We start from the raw sequence: 18,284 nt of genomic DNA on the forward strand, positions 1-18,284 counted from the left end.
GCTGACGTCTGCTTCACTCTCCAGCCTTCCTCACCCGCTTCCCTTCCCTCACTTCGGCGTACGGTGCCCTCTTTTCACCCCTCTTTTCGCTCTGAAGGAAAGCGACCGATCGCATTTTCATCTGAAAGCGAAAGGCGCGCAGAGCAGAGGGACGTCCGACAGCAACACTGTCGAGCGAAGAAAGAGAGAGAGAAACCCCAAAGAGCGTCGTCGATAGGACAACACGCGCGCGCACCCCTCTTGACGCCTCCACCAACTTTATTCACACAGAGGGAGGACCGCACAGCAGCAAGACACGCCCGTCTCCTGCTCCTGTGCGTGTCTCTGTATTTCCCTCTCCTTCGCCCACGCTCTCCAATACGCACGTGCACGCCAAGAAGCTCCCCGACGAATCACATTAGCAACTGCGACAGCGACAAAGAAAACGAAGAGGGGCGGACCAGTCCTTCGCCCTTTCCCCATTTTGGTTGTGGCGCATACCCCTCCTCTCCTCCTCACTCGTGCACACGCCGGCGCACATTTGCGAGCGATCCCCTCCATCGCCTATTGCCATATCGTTGGCTGTCTCTTCCGTCGCTTTCGTTTGCGTTTTGACACTTTTCTTTTCTTCCACGGCGCGCTCTCCCCTGGGTGACACTTTCGGTTGCAGCTCTGGTGAAGCTCCCAACATTCACTCGCCTACGCGCACCGCCGCCTTTGCCCCTTGGTGCGAGTGCTGTCTCCCATCGGGCCAACATCAGCGTCCCTCTACCCGCGCAGCATTCGGCACACGTTGCTTTTTTTTTGTTCGTTTCACTCGACGGAAGCTTCCGCGCTCGTCCGAACAGTCTCCCTCTCGCCGTCGCTCTCTCTCGTTCATCCCCCAACTGCACTTCCCCTGTACGACGTCGAAGCACCCCCACCTGTCAAGATGTTCATGAAGCTCTTCCGGAAGAAGGACAAGAAAGACAAGGACGATGAGAAGAAGTCTGAGGCGGCGCCTGCCGCAGAGGAGAGGCACGCGGAAGCCCCTGAGATAACGCAGGAAAAACTGACCAAAGACGACTTCGAAACCCTCGACGTGCTCGGAAAGGGTTCCTTCGCCTATGTGGTGCTGTGCCGCCGTCTGTCCACGAACAAGTACTACGCCATGAAGGTGATCAACAAACAAGGGTTGCTCGACCACAAGCGCGTACAGGACGTCTTCACAGAGCGCAACGTGCTCACCCGCCTGAACCACCCCTACCTCCTGAAGCTGTACTGGACCTTCCAGTCGGAGCATAAGCTTTTTTTCGTGATGGACTATATGCCCGGTGGCGACCTCGACAAGTACATGAACTCCGTCCCGAAGAAGCAGCTCGACCCATTGACGGCGCAGCTGTACGGCGCCGAGATTCTCTTGGCCATAATGTGCCTGCACAAGCACAGCGTCATCTATCGAGATCTGAAGCCAGAGAACATTTTGCTGGATGGCGAGGGCCACTGTGCTCTTGCGGACTTTGGCCTCTCCAAGGATTTTCATAAGGACGGTCAGGATGTATCGGACAAGGACCTGCGCGCCAACTCATTTGTCGGGTCGCCGTTCTACGTGGCGCCTGACGTGCTGCGCCAGCGCGAGTACACCAACGCGGTAGACTTTTGGTCCTTTGGAATCTTGCTGTACCGCATGCTGTGCGGCCGCACCCCCTTTAACGGCCGAAGTATGACGGAGGTGTTCGACAACATCTTGTACTCGGACCTGTCTTTCCCCAGTGGCGTCACAGTGTCGCCGGAAGCCAAGGACCTGATCAGCCGCTTGCTGGTCAAGGATCCCAGCCGCCGCATCAAGGGCCACGAGGTGAAGATGCACCCGTACTGGAACGGCATCAACTTCGAGGACGTGATGCAGCGCAAGGTCAACCCGCCGCGTTGGACCCCGCTGCCGTCGGTCGAGGAAATGCTGGCTGCACGCAAGACCGTGGGCACGGGCGCCTCGACCTCTGTGAAGAATCCTCATCAGGTCGTGAACACGCCAGCACAGAGCTCGCAACTCAATGCTGGCCAGCAGCAGCTGTTTGGCGGGTTTTCCTGCACAGCTGACAGTCACCTGAACAGCAGCTGACGCGTCGCGCCGCGTGAGCTCGCCGTCCGAAGGCTGAACGACAAGCGAAAGCGTATCAGAGCAGGAGAGCGGACAACAGCGCGTTTTCCCCCTTTTCCCCCTTTTTCACCGTCTTACCGTTTTTTTTGTTTGCGCTGTTTGTACATTTTACCCGCACTCTCCGCCTTCTCTCCCTCCCTGACGTTTCTGTGGAGGGGCGGGCGACTGCAACGAACGAACAGCAGACGCCACGCACTTTACAGCGAATGCGAGCGCACACTCCCTTACGGGCGCGTGCACGATTGCATATCAAAGCCACGATCACAGAAGAAGCGGGGCTCTTGTGCACGTGGCCAGTGAGGAGGGCAGCGTCAAGCCGCTCTTACATCTCAGCGCGCGCGTGCGAGACTTCGTGCACGCATACGCTTACGCAGAAGGGATTTTGCGTGACGCGTGTGAGCACTTACAAAGGGAAGTGATGGCCCACTCTTCATCCGAGCGCGATCGCTCTCTCCCTCGTGTGCGCACCTTTACTTCCCCCTTCACCTCAACGCACGCCTGACGTCAGCCGTCTCAGCCCCTCTCACGTCCTCCACACTTTTGATCATCTGTCTACTCAGGTTATTTTGCCTTCCCTCTCGCCGCCCCGCCGTCCCGCCTTTCTTCATGCTGCGCCTGTCGTCGTTACAGCCGTGCAGTCATTTATTTATTTGCTCATTTTGTTTCGGATCTCTTACCCGCTGCTATCAGCACTCCTCTCGCAACAGCGTAGGGTGTATGTGTGTGTGTATGCACTGACGTGCCTCCGCCTGCATCTCTTCCCATCTGCGGGCGTCACCACTAAAATGTGCTCTCTCCCTCTCGTCGCGCCGAGTTCTGGTGCAGTCGATGCGCATGCAGCAAGCAGTTTCCCTCTCGTTCTCTCCAAACAGCTGTAGGCGCGAGGAGAGGGGTATGCAGCAGTGCGATATCGGTGTACGCTCCTTCACTTCTTCTTGATGTTTTTTTTGTTTCGCTCTCTCTCTCATCTCCCGACCTCCCACGGTCCCCTTCACCTCTCTCCGGTGCCGCCCAGTGGCCCGGGCCGGCCACCCGCCCTTCATATCCCGTCAAAATCTCTCCCATACCCCCTTTTCCCCTTTTTTGTAGTTCACCGTCGCCTTCTCGTATCCGGCGGGGCGGCGCTTCTCCCGTGGCTGTTTGTACGCGCACATCACCGGTGTGTCCTTTGCTTTGGTGCTTTACTGGCTCTCCGTGTTTTTCGCCATTTTTCGATGTGCGCACGCATGCACAGATTTCGTTTCTTCGTCTTCATTCGCTAATCGTGGTTGCCACCGTGCCCATCGGCGAGTGATTTTGTACGGGGTGGTCAGGCTCACATGCGCTGCTGGGTCTTCATGTGCGTATATCTGCAAGTGCGCGGCTTGAGAGCAGTTCCCTCAACAAGGATCGCTCCGCCATTCCCTCTGATCGCGTAGCACCTTCACTGCCGATCTCTTCAACGTCGAGCCTGTCATCTCTCTCTTGACCGTCGCCAGCCGCACCCTTTCCTTCGCCCCCCTTGGTCACTTGGAGAGTTGGTGGTACCGCCACGCGCGTCAACGTGTGTGTGTGTGTGTGACATCCACGTGTATCCGCACGCCTCTGCCTTACGACTTCTTTGCCACACAAACGTGTGGGTGCGTTGCAGGGGGAAGTTTCCGCAAGGCCGGAGTGTGGGTAGGCAGGATCGTTGTACGATCTGACGCAGCGCGTGCGTGGGCATCGCAGTAACGGCGCACCCCAATCACAGAGGTCTTCTCTCTAGAACACACACACACACACACAAATACACTTCTATTACCGATTGACATCCTCCTTTCCCCTTTTGTTCTTGTCTTTGTGAGATAGAGCTATGCTCCGAACAATGTGAGCGTTTGGGGCGGCGTGCTCTTGGAACGTGAGAGTGTCGGTATCTTACCCGTGTCTGTAGCAGCCGGTGGAGAGGGAGGGCGCATCAGCATTCGTCCCTTTATGGTATCTCTGTGTCTCTGTGTGTATATACTCAGCTGTCTGTCTTTTTCTTCTTTGTGTTGCATGCGCGTGCGGTCGGAGAATTTCGCCTGTGTGGATGGGCATCTGCGTTGCAGAGAGCAGAGAGAAATACTGCCCGGCTTGTGCCTTGAAAGGTTCTGCTCCGAGATAGAGCGCGTGATATGGTGTGCCGTCATGTGTGTATGCCACTTTAGGCCTCTACGGGCGCCGTATCATGTGCGTAGGCATTTATACATGCATATATATATATGCGTGTGCTCGTGTGGCGTACGTAGGTGAAACGGCTCTCTGATGCAGCTTACATCGACTGTCACGCGCCCGCATTGGCAGCAGTACACGCAGCTACCGCCGTCCTCGCAGCGGACTGCATCGCCCTCTTCAAAAGGACAGCCGCTTTCTGCCTGTAAAAGGTGGCACAGTCCCTGAACAGCGTGTGCGATGCGGATAAATCGGCAACAGAGTTGTCTCTCTTCTACCTTTTCAGTCACTTCTGCCATCTGTGCTGCTGTGCGCGTTAGTCCAATGCGTTTTTCGTGTCTCCCCGCCTCGCTTCTGCCCGCATGGTCAGCCGCGTACCTTACCTCGACCGCCCGTCTGCCGAGCGCCACCCTTCCCTTGTATTCCTCCGTTGCCTCCTTCCCCCCTCCCTCTCTTTCTCGCTTAATCAGAACGAAGGTGCCGCTTATCTGAATTCCACGTCTACGTTCTCGTACACGCGCACTCATACGCTTGCGCTTCTCACTCTTCTGACGGCCCATGCAAACGCGCGCGCAACTTAACGGAGACAGGTGCCGAGGCAGCAGAAGTAGAAGCAGAAGCGGCGGTGCCTCTGCCTCACTAGTTTCGAGAGCCCTCTAGTGGGCCATCGTTCAGGTCGACACGCCGCATTTCCACGCCCTCGGCTCCCAGGACGTCGCTTAGCGCACTCCCAGAGGTACGCAAACGCCCCCACCCACACGTTGCTGAATTCCCGCTGCAGGTCGAAGATGTCCTTGGGCGGCGGTGAAAATAGCCACGCCTTCCGTTATGGCGCTCCTGCAGCCGTCGTTGACCCGTTGCTATCGTTCCTCTTCGATCTGCGGCGCATGGAGGGCTCTGTTCTATCCACTCTCGAACATCTTGGAGTCAAGCGTCGAAGCCTGCCTCATCCTTTCGGGGATGGCCCATCTGCAGCCCTACCAAAGGCCTCAGCCACCGCGGACGACTCTGCGGCAGCACTTCCCGGCTCGCCGTCGTCTTCAAGGTCAGCGTCCGACCCCATTGAGGCCTATGCGGACGAGGTTGCCGCTAGCCGCTCTGATGCGCGTGATACGAGCGTAGAAGGCGTGATATGTCAACTCTTGTGCTGGCTTGGCTCCCAATCGTCCTCCCTCTGCTCCTCGCAGACACCCTCGCAGCAACTCCTGTCACTTTTCGTGGCTGCTGCTGGAGCAGAAGCAGACGTCTTTGTGCGCGACTCGGCCACGCAGGAGGTTAGCCACGTCGGCCGCCCCTGCAAGAGGGCCAAACCCGATCGAAGCCCTGCGCCAGCCCCGCCCGACGTGGATGCCTTTGTGCGCGGCGATGATAGCACGGTGCACCTCGTTGGTGCTCTCACTGCCGCGGATATCCAGGCGGCAGTGCAGAAGTGGCGCGAGTACGAGAGGCTTCTCCAGAGTGGCGTGACGGAGATGAAAGCGACGTTGGCTGCCGTGACCGCCACGCGCCCGGGCAACTCGCTTTGTTGTCATGCTAAGTGGGTCGAGCACGCCCGCAGTAGTGCCAAGGTGAAGTGCGTGCTGCCAGCTAGCACGGTGCTCAAGCGAAACTATGAGGAGCGTATACGCCTCAACGACGCCCTGGCAACTTGCCAGGCTGCAGTGCACACCGCCTACGTTGCCCTAGAGGAGAAGCTGGATGTGTTCTTGGAGGAGGTGCAAACGGTCGACCGACAGGAGCGACTCTTTCAGCATCACGTATCCATGGCGCGCATCGAGTGCGCTGCGTTGCATGCGTTACGTAGTCGCATCAAGCAAGCTCGAAAAGCCCTGGAGCGGTGTATTTATGGTGAGCGCGGTGCGCTGAAAGTGCAGCCGCGCTAGCTTGAAAGGGCCCCATGCGCATGCTTGTTTGGGTGGGTGCGTTGGCGGCTGCGTTGACACCGCGGAAGGGATGCTGAGTGGGGTCTGCATGTGGATGTAAAAGAGGAGGTAGGGGACAGTGTGCGCTTCGCGCCTTTGCGAAAGACGCTCTCCTTTTCCTTGCTGCTGCTCTGCAGGCTGCCTGCCCCTCAGCTTCCGATTGCGCCTGATCGTGTTTGCGCTCTCCCGTTTCCTCTTCCCTCTGCGCTCTTGTGCACGCCGGCGTTGCCACAGCAATATACGGTGCAGCTGCTGCAGATTCGAAGCACTCAGGAATGCGCCGGTGCAAACGGAAAGAACGGCTCCTGTGGCGCACCGGTGACGAGGACAAATACTGTTGCGTGTGAAGCAGTCAAAGAGAGGATGATGCGGTCACATCGCCACTTCGCCGTTTTTTCCTTCTCTCCGTTGCCCCCGCCACCCTCTCTCTCTCTCACCTTCGCTGCTGGCAGCAGGGACACACCTCTCAGCATGCCGCATCTCAGGGGTGCAGTGCCTCACACACAATCTCTCTGCGTGAGGGCACCGAGAAGCCTTTCGATTCGCCAATGCCGAACCACCGCTGATGGTGGCGCGGAATTGTGTATGTACCACACGGGGTGGCTACGAGGATGTATCTCGCCAGGACCCCACTCTGCCCGCTGGTGTGGGGAGCCTAGCTCACCCTGAGGGGGAGGAGGCGTACCGCGTGGAAACCTGCACACATGGTAGCAGTCGTGAGACGACGTGCAATGCTGATGTGTAGCCTTGGAGGTTAGGACAGCGGCCAGGGGAGTAAGTCGGTGCGTTGCTGCTTCGCATCGCGAGGCGCTTGTGGTCTCTGTGCCAGGGCCGGGGGGCAGAGTGAGGCTGCGTGTGTGCTCTGCAAATGACAGAGACGTGAGCGCCTCATGTGAACCACTGAACTCCTTCGGCTCCCCCTCTGCTATTTTTTTCATTTCTCACCGCGCCAATTCATCGGCGGCTTTCACCAACACACGCGCTCCCCACTTTCGATCACACTCAGCCACCGTCTTCTGCACCCCCCCTCTTGCGGCTGCTCCCCTTTCGGCACCCCGTTCGTCTGCTCGGCATCTTTGTGTGCACGCCGTCATCACATATGGGCCGCACGAACGTGAAGAGGCAGGAGGCGCGAGAGGAGCGCCTCCGGAAGCTTCCTCAGTCGGAGCGACTGACCAAGAGCGCTCTCATCAAGAAGAAGGAGGGCCGCGTACTCGATGCATCTGAAAAGCATGCGCTGAAGATGTCGTCGGAGCATGGCGAGATACTACGCCTTTGGGAGAAACTGCGTACAATCGAGGAGCGCACAGAGGAGCAGGCCGCCGCGCCCGCGAGCAAGAAGACTGCATACGAGCACAAGTATCCCATGGTGGAGAAGCTCATACATCTCATCGAGCCCAAGTTCGCGAACCTCGTGCGCACGCCCAGCGTGAGCCGAGTGGTGCAGTCCATGATCAAGTATGGCTCGGGGGAGCAGGTCGGCAAGATCTTAAAGTGGATCTCGAAGGACTTCGCCACCTACGCGACCGACGCCTACGCGCATTTCGTTGTCTGCGCGTTGGTGCGCCACGCCCCACACGAGGCCTACAGCAAACTGATGACGCAGGTGGTACCGTCGGTGCCGCAGCTTGTGACGCATAAGTTCGGCATCGGGGCGCTCCACTCAGTCTACAGCAGTCGCTGGTGCAGCCCAGGGGACCGTAGTCTCCTGCTTTTGGCTGTATTTAAGGACAACGTTGCAGTGATGAAGCGGTGGCCGGGGTATCCAGACGTGGAGCAGGTCCTCAAGCAGAACCCGTCGCTTCAGCGGCGCCTTCTCACTCGTCTCTTTGACCTCAGCGACAAGCTCGTATCGCAGAAGGGGGCCATAGGGTACCCCTTTGTGCAGCGACTCGTCGGCGCCTACGTGCGCTGCGGCACACGCGACGAGGTGAGTGAGCTGTGCGACACACTTCGCCCGCACATGGCCGCTATTGCAGTCACCCGGGAAGGCGCCCCTCTCGCCTCCCTCGCCTTCTCCTTGACAGAGCCAAAGAGGCGCAAAGAGGTTTTGAGCAGCTTCAACGCACAGCTGGGGGAGCTTAGCACCAGCAAGTATGCCGCCCCGGTTATTGCTCGCCTATTTGACCTCCTGTACGACGCACAGATGCTCAAGAAGTATGTTGCTAGCGACCTAGCGGAACACATAGGGCAGGTAGTCAACAGCCCTTACGGCTACCAGATTCTGATGCACCTGCTCACCCCGCACGAGGAGCGCAAGTGGAAGTTTCTGCTCCCCAACTGGCATGAGCACAACCTCTTCTCTATGGAGAATAAGGAGTGGAATCACCACACGTGGCTCACGTCGACGCTTGGCGCCGAGACGGTAGAGATATGCAGCAAGTCCGCTATCACATCCCACCTTGCAGCACTGCCGATGCTGGTCAAGGCATTCTTGCAGTATGCTACTAACGAAGCCAACAGTGCCAAACTGAACCGCCACCACGCTGCGCTTATCGCACGCGAAATTCTCCACGTTATGCATCACGAGCCACTGTACAAGGCTGCCATTCAACTTTCGGCGGAGGAGGTGCAGTCTTTGTCCAAGTTGGCACCCGCACAGGGAAAGCGAGAGCGTGGGGATGGCGCAGAGGGAGAGGAGGAGTCTGCTGTGGCGCCGACGAAGCGCGTCAAGCGTGAAAATGGCAGCCATAGACCCTCAGCGCTCCCCGCAGCAGACAAACGGAAGGGGTCGAAGGTGTCCGTGGCCGCTGCTGCTGCTGCTGCAGTGGAGGGCGCGCGAGTCAAGACGAATCTTACGAAGCGGGCCAAGAAGATTTAGGCCTGTATCGCATCGGCGGTAGTCAGCCGCCCTGTTGGCTCGCTGACGTGTGGTGCGCTTGCGCCTGTCGGCAGATTACACCAGCTTTAATGTGACTAACAAAGTGGATATGCGTAAGCGCGAGGAGGTGCCCGTGGCGAAGGAGGAGGGGGGGAGGTCTGAGTGGGAGGCCGCGTTCTTTCCTTCTTCCTAAGCCTTGTGGGAAGTGCACAGGTGCACTTGTTACAGAGGAGCGCGTTGCACGAGGGGGGCGGCAGGAGCTGTGACGGTGGCGGCCACCGGGGGAGAGCGGGGTGCGCCCCTGTTCGTCCATCGCTTGCTTTTGCCCCTCCACGCCGGCTATGGCGGCAAAGGACCTGTGAACGCGTACCCGCGAGCGATCCAGTCGAGTAACGTTTGTGCTTTCTTCCCTCCTTTTTTTCCATCTCTTAGCGGATCGCTCCGTTGAGACCCCTCCCCTGACGGCGGACTTCGACGCAAACGTGGAACAGAGGCGGTTCGGTCTCGAACATCCTCCACGAAGCTGAGAGGTGTGAAGGATGAGGCACCTACATGATCGGTGAGCCGAGGGCACTGTATTTGCTCGCGCACAGGCTTGCCTACCCAAGTAGGAATACGGTTTCCTATACGTGTCTCTGTAGTGCTGCGAGGGACCGGCGACAGGTATCTGCTTGCGCGACGGTGACTGCTCCATGTTTTCGCAGGCAGCGCTTGTCCTATGCGGCTTCTTCTTCCGTGTTAGGGGGCTATGGTCTTTGCTCGGTGTTGGAATGGGGGCGCGCTCTCAAGGCGCTAGAGGGCGAGCGCAGCACGGCTCTGAACTTGCTGCCTGTTTCGTCCGGGTGCGTCATCTATCTATAGGGGGGGGGAAAGAACGCGGAGGAGACCCCCCCTCGTGCCACGCCAGTAAGGGCTGTGGCCGAACCTCTTCTTCCTTCGCACTCGAACTTACCGACACCTGCTGTTATCCACCACTGCCTCTCCTGCCGCACTTACTGCGTGTGGTCGTGCGGACCTTCACCCACCCACCCACCATCATGTGGTGCGCCACAAATCCTCGTACATCGGATTGCCATCTCCCTCGCTCCTCATTTCTTTCTCCCTTGTAGGCTCGGTGCACCCGGAACATCACGGACAGCGTTGATTCCCACCGCAACAACCGCAGCTACCACACGACGGACGGACAGCAGTACCAGCCCTTCAGAGCGGACGTGCACTGGATGAGCACAATAGTCTGTGCTGCGCCCTTCTTCCCTCTTTATTTGCGTGTAGCCGCGCGAAGCGTTTTGGCATGGCGGGCAAGTTTCTGCGGCTCTTGTTCGTCGGTGCGCCGGGCGTAGGGAAGGGGACTTACTCCAGTCGCGCAGCCGTGTCGCTTGGGTGCCACGCTGTCTCTAGCGGAGACCTTCTGCGGAAGGAGGTGGCGAAGGGAACGCCAATCGGCAGGCAGGTGAAAGGGCTGATTGAAAAGGGCTTCTTTGTTCCCGATGAGCTCATCGCTGATATGGTATTGCAGCACATCGCCTCGCTGTCAGTGGACAAAGAACGCCCGAATGGGTACATCTTGGACGGTTACCCGCGTAACCTTTCCCAGGCAACATCGCTGTGGACTTCAGGAGACATCAAGATAGACCATGTCATCAACTTCACTCAGCCGCGCAGCGTGATCATCAAGAAGCTCTCATCGCGCTGCTCCTGCCCGGACTGCGGATTCGTCTACAACCTGGCCTCTATCGACGAGGGAGGGATAAAGATGGATCCCCTCAGGCCCAAGGTGGATGGTGTGTGCGACAAGTGCGGCTGTACAAAGCCTCTTATCACTCGAAAGGACGATGCAATCGATGTAGTGACGAAACGCCACGATGAGTACAGCGCCGTCGCGATGCCGCTCCTTCGCTTTTACAAGGAGAAAGGTATCTTGCACGATTTCCCAATACTGGGCAGTGTGAAAGTGTACCTGCCGAAGCTGCTCGGTCTTATTTCCAGGCTGGAGTAGCGCCCGTGCATGTGGGCGTGTCGCTATTTTTTCTTTTTGGTGCCGCACAAGGCCTTACTTTCCCTGTTCTCCCCGCCGCTGCGCGTTGGAGTATGCGTATCTGCCGAGAAGTTTCCTCTTCTCGTGTCTCCTCGCCTCTTGCCTTGCCCGCACCGCCCTCTCATAGGTGTTGCCTTTTTCTCTCCCATACCTTCACGCCCGCTTCTATCTGCGAGTGGTGGGTTCCCGCATCTCAGGCGCATTGGCGCGTGGGTACGCAGATGCGAAACCGCGTACCCGTCAGGCGCAGCCACGGGCCGACGGTGTGGGGGATCTCAACTTTTTGCAGTAGACACTCGACTCACGGGAAAAAAAGTGGCAACGAAAAAAACAAATGCCTCCGAGCTGAGAGCGGGGCGAGTCTGCGTCCCGTCGAGCGTCATCCTCTGCCTTTAACTGCTCAGCTGACTTTTCTCTCCGTCTCTGTAGTGCCGCATCTGTACACTTGAGAGGCTGAACACGGCGCCGCCACCACACGCGGATCTCTACGAAGACCAAGGTATGCTGCCATGAGCTACCTGGACTTCTTTTCTCTGTGTGCACCTGGTAGGCCTTTGCCGCACGCGATGGGAGTGCCCCGGGGCGTGTCCCTCCTCCGTCCCTGTGGCGCTCTTTGCTCTTCGCCTCCTCTGCTTCATCTTTTTCTGACGCCCCTCGGCGCCCATGCGTGATTTGATAACTCCCTCTTTGTGCTTCTCTCCGTGCGCGTGAGCGTTGGCGTATTTGTCCATACCCTCGCCATAACTTTGTTCACATCTCCTCACTTTGTCAGCCGCCGCCGAGCTTGACCTTTCTCAGTATTTTTTTTGCCCGCACGATTCAGTGCTCTTCTCGCACAGAGCTCTTCCGGGCGTCCTCTCAGACATGCCGCCGCGCCGAAAATCCGCTTCCGGCTCGAAGTCGCGGTCCGCTTCGAAGTCGTCACGGAAGTCGTCGCCGCGTCCGTCCGGCCGCGAACCGGCAAAGAGCCCATCCCTGCCCCCACCGGACCCGGCAGCTGTGCAGCGACTGGTCGATGAGGCCATTGCGCGTGCGCGGGAGAGGCGTGCGTCGAATGATGTCACGGCGCAGCGAACGAGTATCAGCGCCTCGTCGCATCAGCCTGTGCTGGAGCGCTGTGTCACGCATCTATTCTCCGCTGGTGTGTCAGAGAAGATGACAGACATAGCGAAGGCCTTTCTAGTAACCTGTATTACGGTGTACTTTACATGGGTAGGCTATGCCTTCTACCGTGAGTGGACTGCGAAGCAGTGAGAAAGCTGCTCGTTGCACTGAGGTCGGTGTGTGTGTAGACGGGGCCATAGGCATCGCTACCTGTCCCTTTGGCTTGTGGGCGCCGCGCAACTTCGATCGAGGAGTGGGTAAGCCTCTGTCGAAGCAAAGCGGGGCTCCCGTGCCCTCTTTCCGCCTTCTGTTCCTTTCTTAGAGCGCCATGCGTCTCTCTTGAGCCGCTTCCCTCTCGTCGCGCCTCCCCCTTTTTTGGAGACCTACACGAATAAATTATTCGCGTAACGTATAGATGCTCCTCTCCTCCTCCCCACCGAACTGCGCACCATTGCTTTGTTGAACCCCATTGTAGGCCCTCAGGCACCTAGAGCAAACCTGCGTGTTGTCCACGAAAGCAACAATCGGCGCTTTTCTTTTATGTGTGAGCTTGCCTGGTTGCGTGAATGGGTGTCAGAGCTGTGGCAGCGAGTGCATTCCACGAGCGCAGAGTCCAGTGCGCCAACACATGCATATGCACACAGGAGATGCAGAGATGGCAACAACGAAAAAGCAGCGGAAATATCCGTCGGGCGAGTGCGCCACATCCTCTCTCCGCCAGGCGGGCTGCGTGGACCCTTTTTTTGTGCTGTTGTGCCGTGGACCATGGCGACCCTCCCCTGGTGCTGTGGTTGCTCTGCCCTGAGGGCGACATGCCCCTATCACCCGACACTGGGAAAGACACTAGAGGTTCTCGTCACACCGCTCCAAGGGAGGCTGAGGTGGGCCACACTGATCACTCATGTCTCTATTTGGCATGCGTAGGCGCTGCATTCTGCGCTTCGGCTTCTTTTCCCATCGCGATGCGCTATTTTCTGTACCTCTCACCTCGTCTTTGACGTACATGCGACCTTCATTTTTCTCTGTGCGCCCCTTAACTCTACGCACCCGCGCATACTCGCACTCGCACCCGCGTTCGCGGTCTTCGGTGTGCGACTGCATTTGTCTTTGTGCCCTTCACTCGCCAACATCCCCGCGCTCCAACAAGTGATGGCGCCTCGTTGCAGCCGCTCAAGCATCTTTAGTCGACTGCCTTTTCCCTTCCCCTCTCTCACAACAGTCTGAAGGTGCGACGATCATTTACGTCGCCTTCCTTAAGCCCCCTCCCCTCTCACTGCACTGGACTGCTTTGCTATTCTTACTGAGCGCTCTCCGTTCCACCCTCTCCGCCCTCCTCTCTCTGCTGAGGCGACTCGTCTACCAACTGACCCAGAGCGAAAAGGCGAAAGAGACCATCGCTTCCACGCAGCCAAGAAAAAGCCGCTTTACGCGAAGCATTGGTTCATTGCCGCACGGCGCCAGTCATGTCGCACGCGTCAAAAGCAGCAGCAGCCATGAGGGCAGCGCAGGCCAAGGCTGCGAAGAGGCCGAAGAACGTTTCCTGGATCGCCAAGTGCGTTGGGAACGCCCCTGTTGTCTACTCCAAGGACACCACAGACCGCTTGACTGACCTCGCCGGCGCATTTCTGGTGCTATGTATCTCCGTGTACTTCACCGTTGGCGGATATTTGCTCTACCGCGAGCTTGCGCTGAGCGAGTAGTCGGCAGACGGGGGCTTTCGTTATGAAAAAAGATCGATCAAAGGCGTGAAGGAGGAGGAGGCGGTGGGCGAGACGCAGCTGGACAGCATTCACCGGAGGTCGCTTGCATGCTCGTTGCTGTGTGCTCTTGCGGCTCAGCCACACCGCCTCCGCCCCCCCTTCTCCTCCTTACCCTTATTTTCTTCGTTTGGCTACCTAACGCGTGGTGCCTTTCCGCCACGCTCCTTGCACAGCAGTGGAGCTCCTCTCTCCTCTCCACTGCACACCCTCCCACACGGCACGCACACAGACACACCCACACGCGTCCACATGTTTGTGCATACGATTGCGACGCTCCCTCTCTCTCTCCACCCTTCTCCCGCTCTGTAGTAAGTCCTCATTTCGTTACCCCTTCCCTGTCTTCCGCCCTCTTACCTCTTTGGGTCCTTCTTACAGATGTGTCTCTGTGTGTCGGTATGCCAAGACTCCCCCCTCTCTTTCTGGGCGTACGGATGAGCTTCATTGGACAACTTCGATGTGCCTTATGCCACGGCCACCCCCTCTCTCTTCGTCGATTTTCCCCCTTTGCGCCTATCCCTTTGAGGATTTCCCTCACTCCGCTCTCGCCCCCCCTCTCCGCCCCCTGAGCTGTTGCTGCGATGCTGAGCTTCCTCCACTCGCATTAGCGCATCACTCGTTGCATCCCGAGCTCGTTTCCTTTTCTCTAAAGGGTAAACTTCCCTGCGCAAGCCTGAGGAGGAGGATAGGGGCCATGCCACTGCGCAGGTACGCGTACGCGTCTCTCTCTCTCAGCTGCCGAGTGCTCATGTCGATGCCACTTTAGTGTTGCATCGGCGGTACAGAAGCGGCGGCGCTCGCCGAAATTCGCGCATTTACACGAAGCACTCATTTCCGACCCTCACCGACAGTACGCGTCGGTGTAGATGCGGAACTTCCTGCCCGGTGGTGGGCATGGGGGAGGGCGACGTGGCAGTGCATTGCCGGCTAGCGCTAAACGGTGCCGTAAAGACGCACAGGTGCAGTATATATAAATATATGCGTAAATATGTAGACACATTAGGGGAGGTGTAGCCACTGTGGGCGTAAGAAAGTAGCGAAGCTGCTTACGTGAGACCACGACTCTGCGCCTGTCAGAAATAGCATAACGCTCGAAGCGACTGAAGGCATCGTACGCTACACATCAGCTGGAAAGTCTGGTAACCTACACCGCTGTCGCTTATTCTGCCGTTTCCTGTTCACGGTACAAGCCGTGCGCTTATTGTGTAGCCGCTGCTATGCAGAGGGAACCTATAGGATGTACGCCACCCTCTCAGACGGTTCCCATCATGTCACACTGACGTACACGCGTACTTGCGCGAATACGCACGCACAAAAGCATGGCTCCCACACATACGTGTACCTTCTTTCACTATCGTAACCATTCCTCGCATCGGTTTGACATTCTGGCTCTCCCCATCGCACCTAAGTACACTTTCCTTTATCCATCGACGCCGTTGTGTAACTTCTACAGACGTCTCTCTCTATCTCTGACTATACTGCGCGCATAATCTCTGACGCGCTCTGCCTGCTCTGGACACCCTTTCTTCTGTCCCTCTTTTCTTCGTTTGCCCGCGCCCCACTCCCCCCTCCGCCGCTCGCTGCCACGCTGTGCTTGTGTGCTCTCGATTGCTCTTTGATTGTTTTGATGTTTTCCTCTCCGCTACCGCGCGTTGCACCCCGAACCCTTCCCCAAGCACGAACGCATCCAACCAGCACACACACACACACATTCTGCACACGCAAACGAACGCGCGCGGACGCCACCAACGGTTTGTCAAGTCGGTCTCCATGGTAATGTTGTTCACTGGCGTGGTCGCTGCCCGTCTCACATTTTTTTAGTCGAACTCTCTGCCTGTTTGAAACCACTACGGTAATCCAGCGCATCTCCATTCAACAGGCGGCTTCTCTCAGTGCTTCCCCCCCGGCGGCGCACGAATTCTCTTTCTATGAGCGAAAGCTGCCTCTCAAGATTTATTATCGGCTCTGCGAGGTGCGCATGTCTTCCCTGCCCCAAGACCACCACTACCGGGCGCACCACCGCGGTACTGAATTGATGCCCTTCGATGAGGTCATCGGTGTGACGCCAGATGGTGTGCCGGTCATGTCCAACGGGGACGAGTTCCACTTCAGTAACATCGAGTCCGTCACGCCCTCATATGAGGCTCTTTGCTCTTTCGAGCGCAAGACACAGGCGGCCGCGCCGTACAGGCAGCTTGGTGTCAAGTGGCAAAGCGTCGAGTTTGCGCGCCGCTACCTCGCATCTCGCAAGGCGGTCTGGATGGTGCCCATGCCGGATGCCGAGGATGTCTGGAGGGAAAAAGCGCCGTTTGTGCACGTGCAGGATGGCACCCCGGCGGCGTTCACGCGGACCCCCAACAAGTCACACGGCCCGGCGCCGGCGGTGTCAGATATTATTGTGTGGGCTCGGAGCGAGGCGACGCCGTTTGGCCACGTCGCGATTGTGACGGAGGTTCTGCCAGATGCAGTGCGAGTAGCAGAGCAGAACCAGGGCTTTGAGCGGTGGCCAAAGGACATGCTGTACAGCCGGGAGGTTCCCATGCAGCGCAACAGCTCTGGCACGATAGAGCTGGTGGATGAGGACCCGCTGCTGGGGTGGGTGACGCTCCACTGCTCCTACTATGACTTTCGCGGTGGTGATTTGGCCGACAAGTTTCGCCTTGTCACCGGGCCAGGCTCGATTTTGCGCCAGCGGTTCCCCAAGCACGTGGAGTTGCCGTGGCTCCAACCAGACGAGCGGTGCGACTTTTATCTGAAGCGCTCCCTCACGATTGGTGGCAATGTCGGCGAGGACGCGCGGGCGCAGGACTGTGACGTGCCCGGCGCCTTCTACTTTCTCGACTATGACATGTGGTGCCGGATCGGGCGTGCGGCGGAGTCGCTGCACCGCGTCGCCATGGCTGCCACGGCCCAAGTCCTCGAAGACACGGGCTCGGCGGATCTCTTGGAGCGCTACTTCGGGATACCTCCAGAGGTTCAGCCGCTGCTGCGCCGCTCATGGGAGACGATGCCCACAATGAGTGGCCGCTTCGACTTCGGCTATGACGGTAAGAAGGTGGCAATGCTCGAGTACAACTGTGACTCCTCCAGCGCGCTGTTGGAGTGCTGCAACACCCAAGAGAAGATGGCAAGCTACTATGGCGTGTCGCAGGGGATGTCCACTGGTTCCTTTCTAGGGGCCAAGTTTGTGGCGTACTTTACGCGCCTCATGTCGAACAGTAATGTGTGTCCCACGCACAAGCTGATCCACTTCATGATTGACGATGACGACGAGGAGCGATATACCGCGCTGTGCATGATGAACTTCGCAGAGAAGGCGGGGTTTCGCACGAAGCTGTGCGTGAAAGTGGCCGACTTTCGTTACCGCGATGGCCTTCCCGCCGACGCCGTCCCGCTCGCCGAGCCAAGCAACCGCCCCATCGTTGTTGACAGCGAGGGCTGCGAGGTGCAGCTGGTGTGGAAGACATGGTCGTGGGACACGGTACTGAGCCAGTACCACCTCCAGCGTAGCATCCCTACTACGGGCAGCGGGCCCACACTCTCTGACATCCTCCTTAACAACAACATTCGCGTTATCGAGCCGCTCTGGAAGGCCGTGACTGGAAGCAAGGCGATTCTGCCTTTTATGCACGCTCTGGCCCCGGACCACGAGCACCTCCTCGCAGCAGCCTTTTTGCCCACCAAGGACATCATTTCCCACCACTACATCTCCAAGCCCGTGAACGGTCGCGCCGGACAGAACATCATGATGTATGACCCCGTGACCGACGCAGCGGAGCTGAACGCGGCCCCACAAGGGATTTTCCGGCAGAACTCGTCCCAGTACTTCTCCATCAAGTCGTTCGTGGCCTCCTCCTCTGTCTCACGGAGTCAGTCGGTGGACTTCACAAACGAGTGCTCGGCCGGCAAGTTTTTCGACTCCGTCGTCGTGTATCAGAAGCGTCTCTTCTTGAAGAAGTACGAGGGCAAGTACTTTCCCATCTTCTGCGGCTGGATGGTAGGCGACGAATTCGGCGGAGTCGTGGTGCGTGAAGACACGTCAAAGATCACAAAGCTCGGCAGCACCGTTATCCCCGCGCGCGTGGTGCGCGAGAACGTCTCTCTCGGTATGGCGTGCGCCGCCGCGGATGAGTCGTAGCAGCTCAACTTTTTCCTGCCAGCGATTACCGCTCATGAGCGAAGCGCCACAGACGCTTAAGCTTTCCCAAAACACGCGAAAAGATACGCGCGCACGCATTCTGTTGTTCATCGCTGCCTCTAGCTCCCCTTTTTCTCGCCAACGGCAGTGCGGCAGGCAAGCGGCTACAGCTCACGTGATACAAAGGTCAGACATATCTGTCGTGAAGCAAGTGAA

General features: G+C 58.1%; 7 protein-coding genes across 7 annotated transcripts; all 7 read left to right on the top strand.

Moving 5' to 3' along the window:
• Window positions 1-910: 910 nt before the first annotated feature.
• Window positions 911-2,080, top strand: LSCM1_05453 (uncharacterized protein; the record flags this gene model as incomplete). Its single annotated transcript, XM_067322916.1, has 1 exon — window positions 911-2,080. The coding sequence occupies one exon, from the start codon at window positions 911-913 to the stop codon at window positions 2,078-2,080; it is 1,170 nt and encodes a 389-aa protein (XP_067178281.1).
• Window positions 2,081-5,079: 2,999 nt separating this feature from the next.
• Window positions 5,080-6,174, top strand: LSCM1_05454 (uncharacterized protein; the record flags this gene model as incomplete). The annotated part of the gene is made up of 1 exon (XM_067322917.1): window positions 5,080-6,174. The coding sequence occupies one exon, from the start codon at window positions 5,080-5,082 to the stop codon at window positions 6,172-6,174; it is 1,095 nt and encodes a 364-aa protein (XP_067178282.1).
• A 1,138-nt stretch (window positions 6,175-7,312) lies between these two features.
• Window positions 7,313-9,034, top strand: LSCM1_05455 (uncharacterized protein; the record flags this gene model as incomplete). Its single annotated transcript, XM_067322918.1, has 1 exon — window positions 7,313-9,034. One exon carries the CDS (start codon window positions 7,313-7,315, stop codon window positions 9,032-9,034), a length of 1,722 nt encoding a protein of 573 aa, XP_067178283.1.
• A 1,291-nt stretch (window positions 9,035-10,325) lies between these two features.
• LSCM1_05456 (uncharacterized protein) lies at window positions 10,326-11,030 on the top strand (the record flags this gene model as incomplete). The annotated part of the gene is made up of 1 exon (XM_067322919.1): window positions 10,326-11,030. One exon carries the CDS (start codon window positions 10,326-10,328, stop codon window positions 11,028-11,030), a length of 705 nt encoding a protein of 234 aa, XP_067178284.1.
• Window positions 11,031-11,933: 903 nt separating this feature from the next.
• Window positions 11,934-12,323, top strand: LSCM1_05457 (uncharacterized protein; the record flags this gene model as incomplete). The annotated part of the gene is made up of 1 exon (XM_067322920.1): window positions 11,934-12,323. One exon carries the CDS (start codon window positions 11,934-11,936, stop codon window positions 12,321-12,323), a length of 390 nt encoding a protein of 129 aa, XP_067178285.1.
• Window positions 12,324-13,636: 1,313 nt separating this feature from the next.
• Window positions 13,637-13,873, top strand: LSCM1_05458 (uncharacterized protein; the record flags this gene model as incomplete). The annotated part of the gene is made up of 1 exon (XM_067322921.1): window positions 13,637-13,873. The coding sequence occupies one exon, from the start codon at window positions 13,637-13,639 to the stop codon at window positions 13,871-13,873; it is 237 nt and encodes a 78-aa protein (XP_067178286.1).
• A 2,035-nt stretch (window positions 13,874-15,908) lies between these two features.
• Window positions 15,909-18,068, top strand: LSCM1_05459 (uncharacterized protein; the record flags this gene model as incomplete). The annotated part of the gene is made up of 1 exon (XM_067322922.1): window positions 15,909-18,068. The coding sequence occupies one exon, from the start codon at window positions 15,909-15,911 to the stop codon at window positions 18,066-18,068; it is 2,160 nt and encodes a 719-aa protein (XP_067178287.1).
• Between the last annotated feature and the right edge of the window lie 216 nt (window positions 18,069-18,284).

This window comes from Leishmania martiniquensis, chromosome 25, assembly GCF_017916325.1.
Source record: "Leishmania martiniquensis isolate LSCM1 chromosome 25, whole genome shotgun sequence".
Taxonomy (NCBI): domain Eukaryota; phylum Euglenozoa; class Kinetoplastea; order Trypanosomatida; family Trypanosomatidae; genus Leishmania; species Leishmania martiniquensis.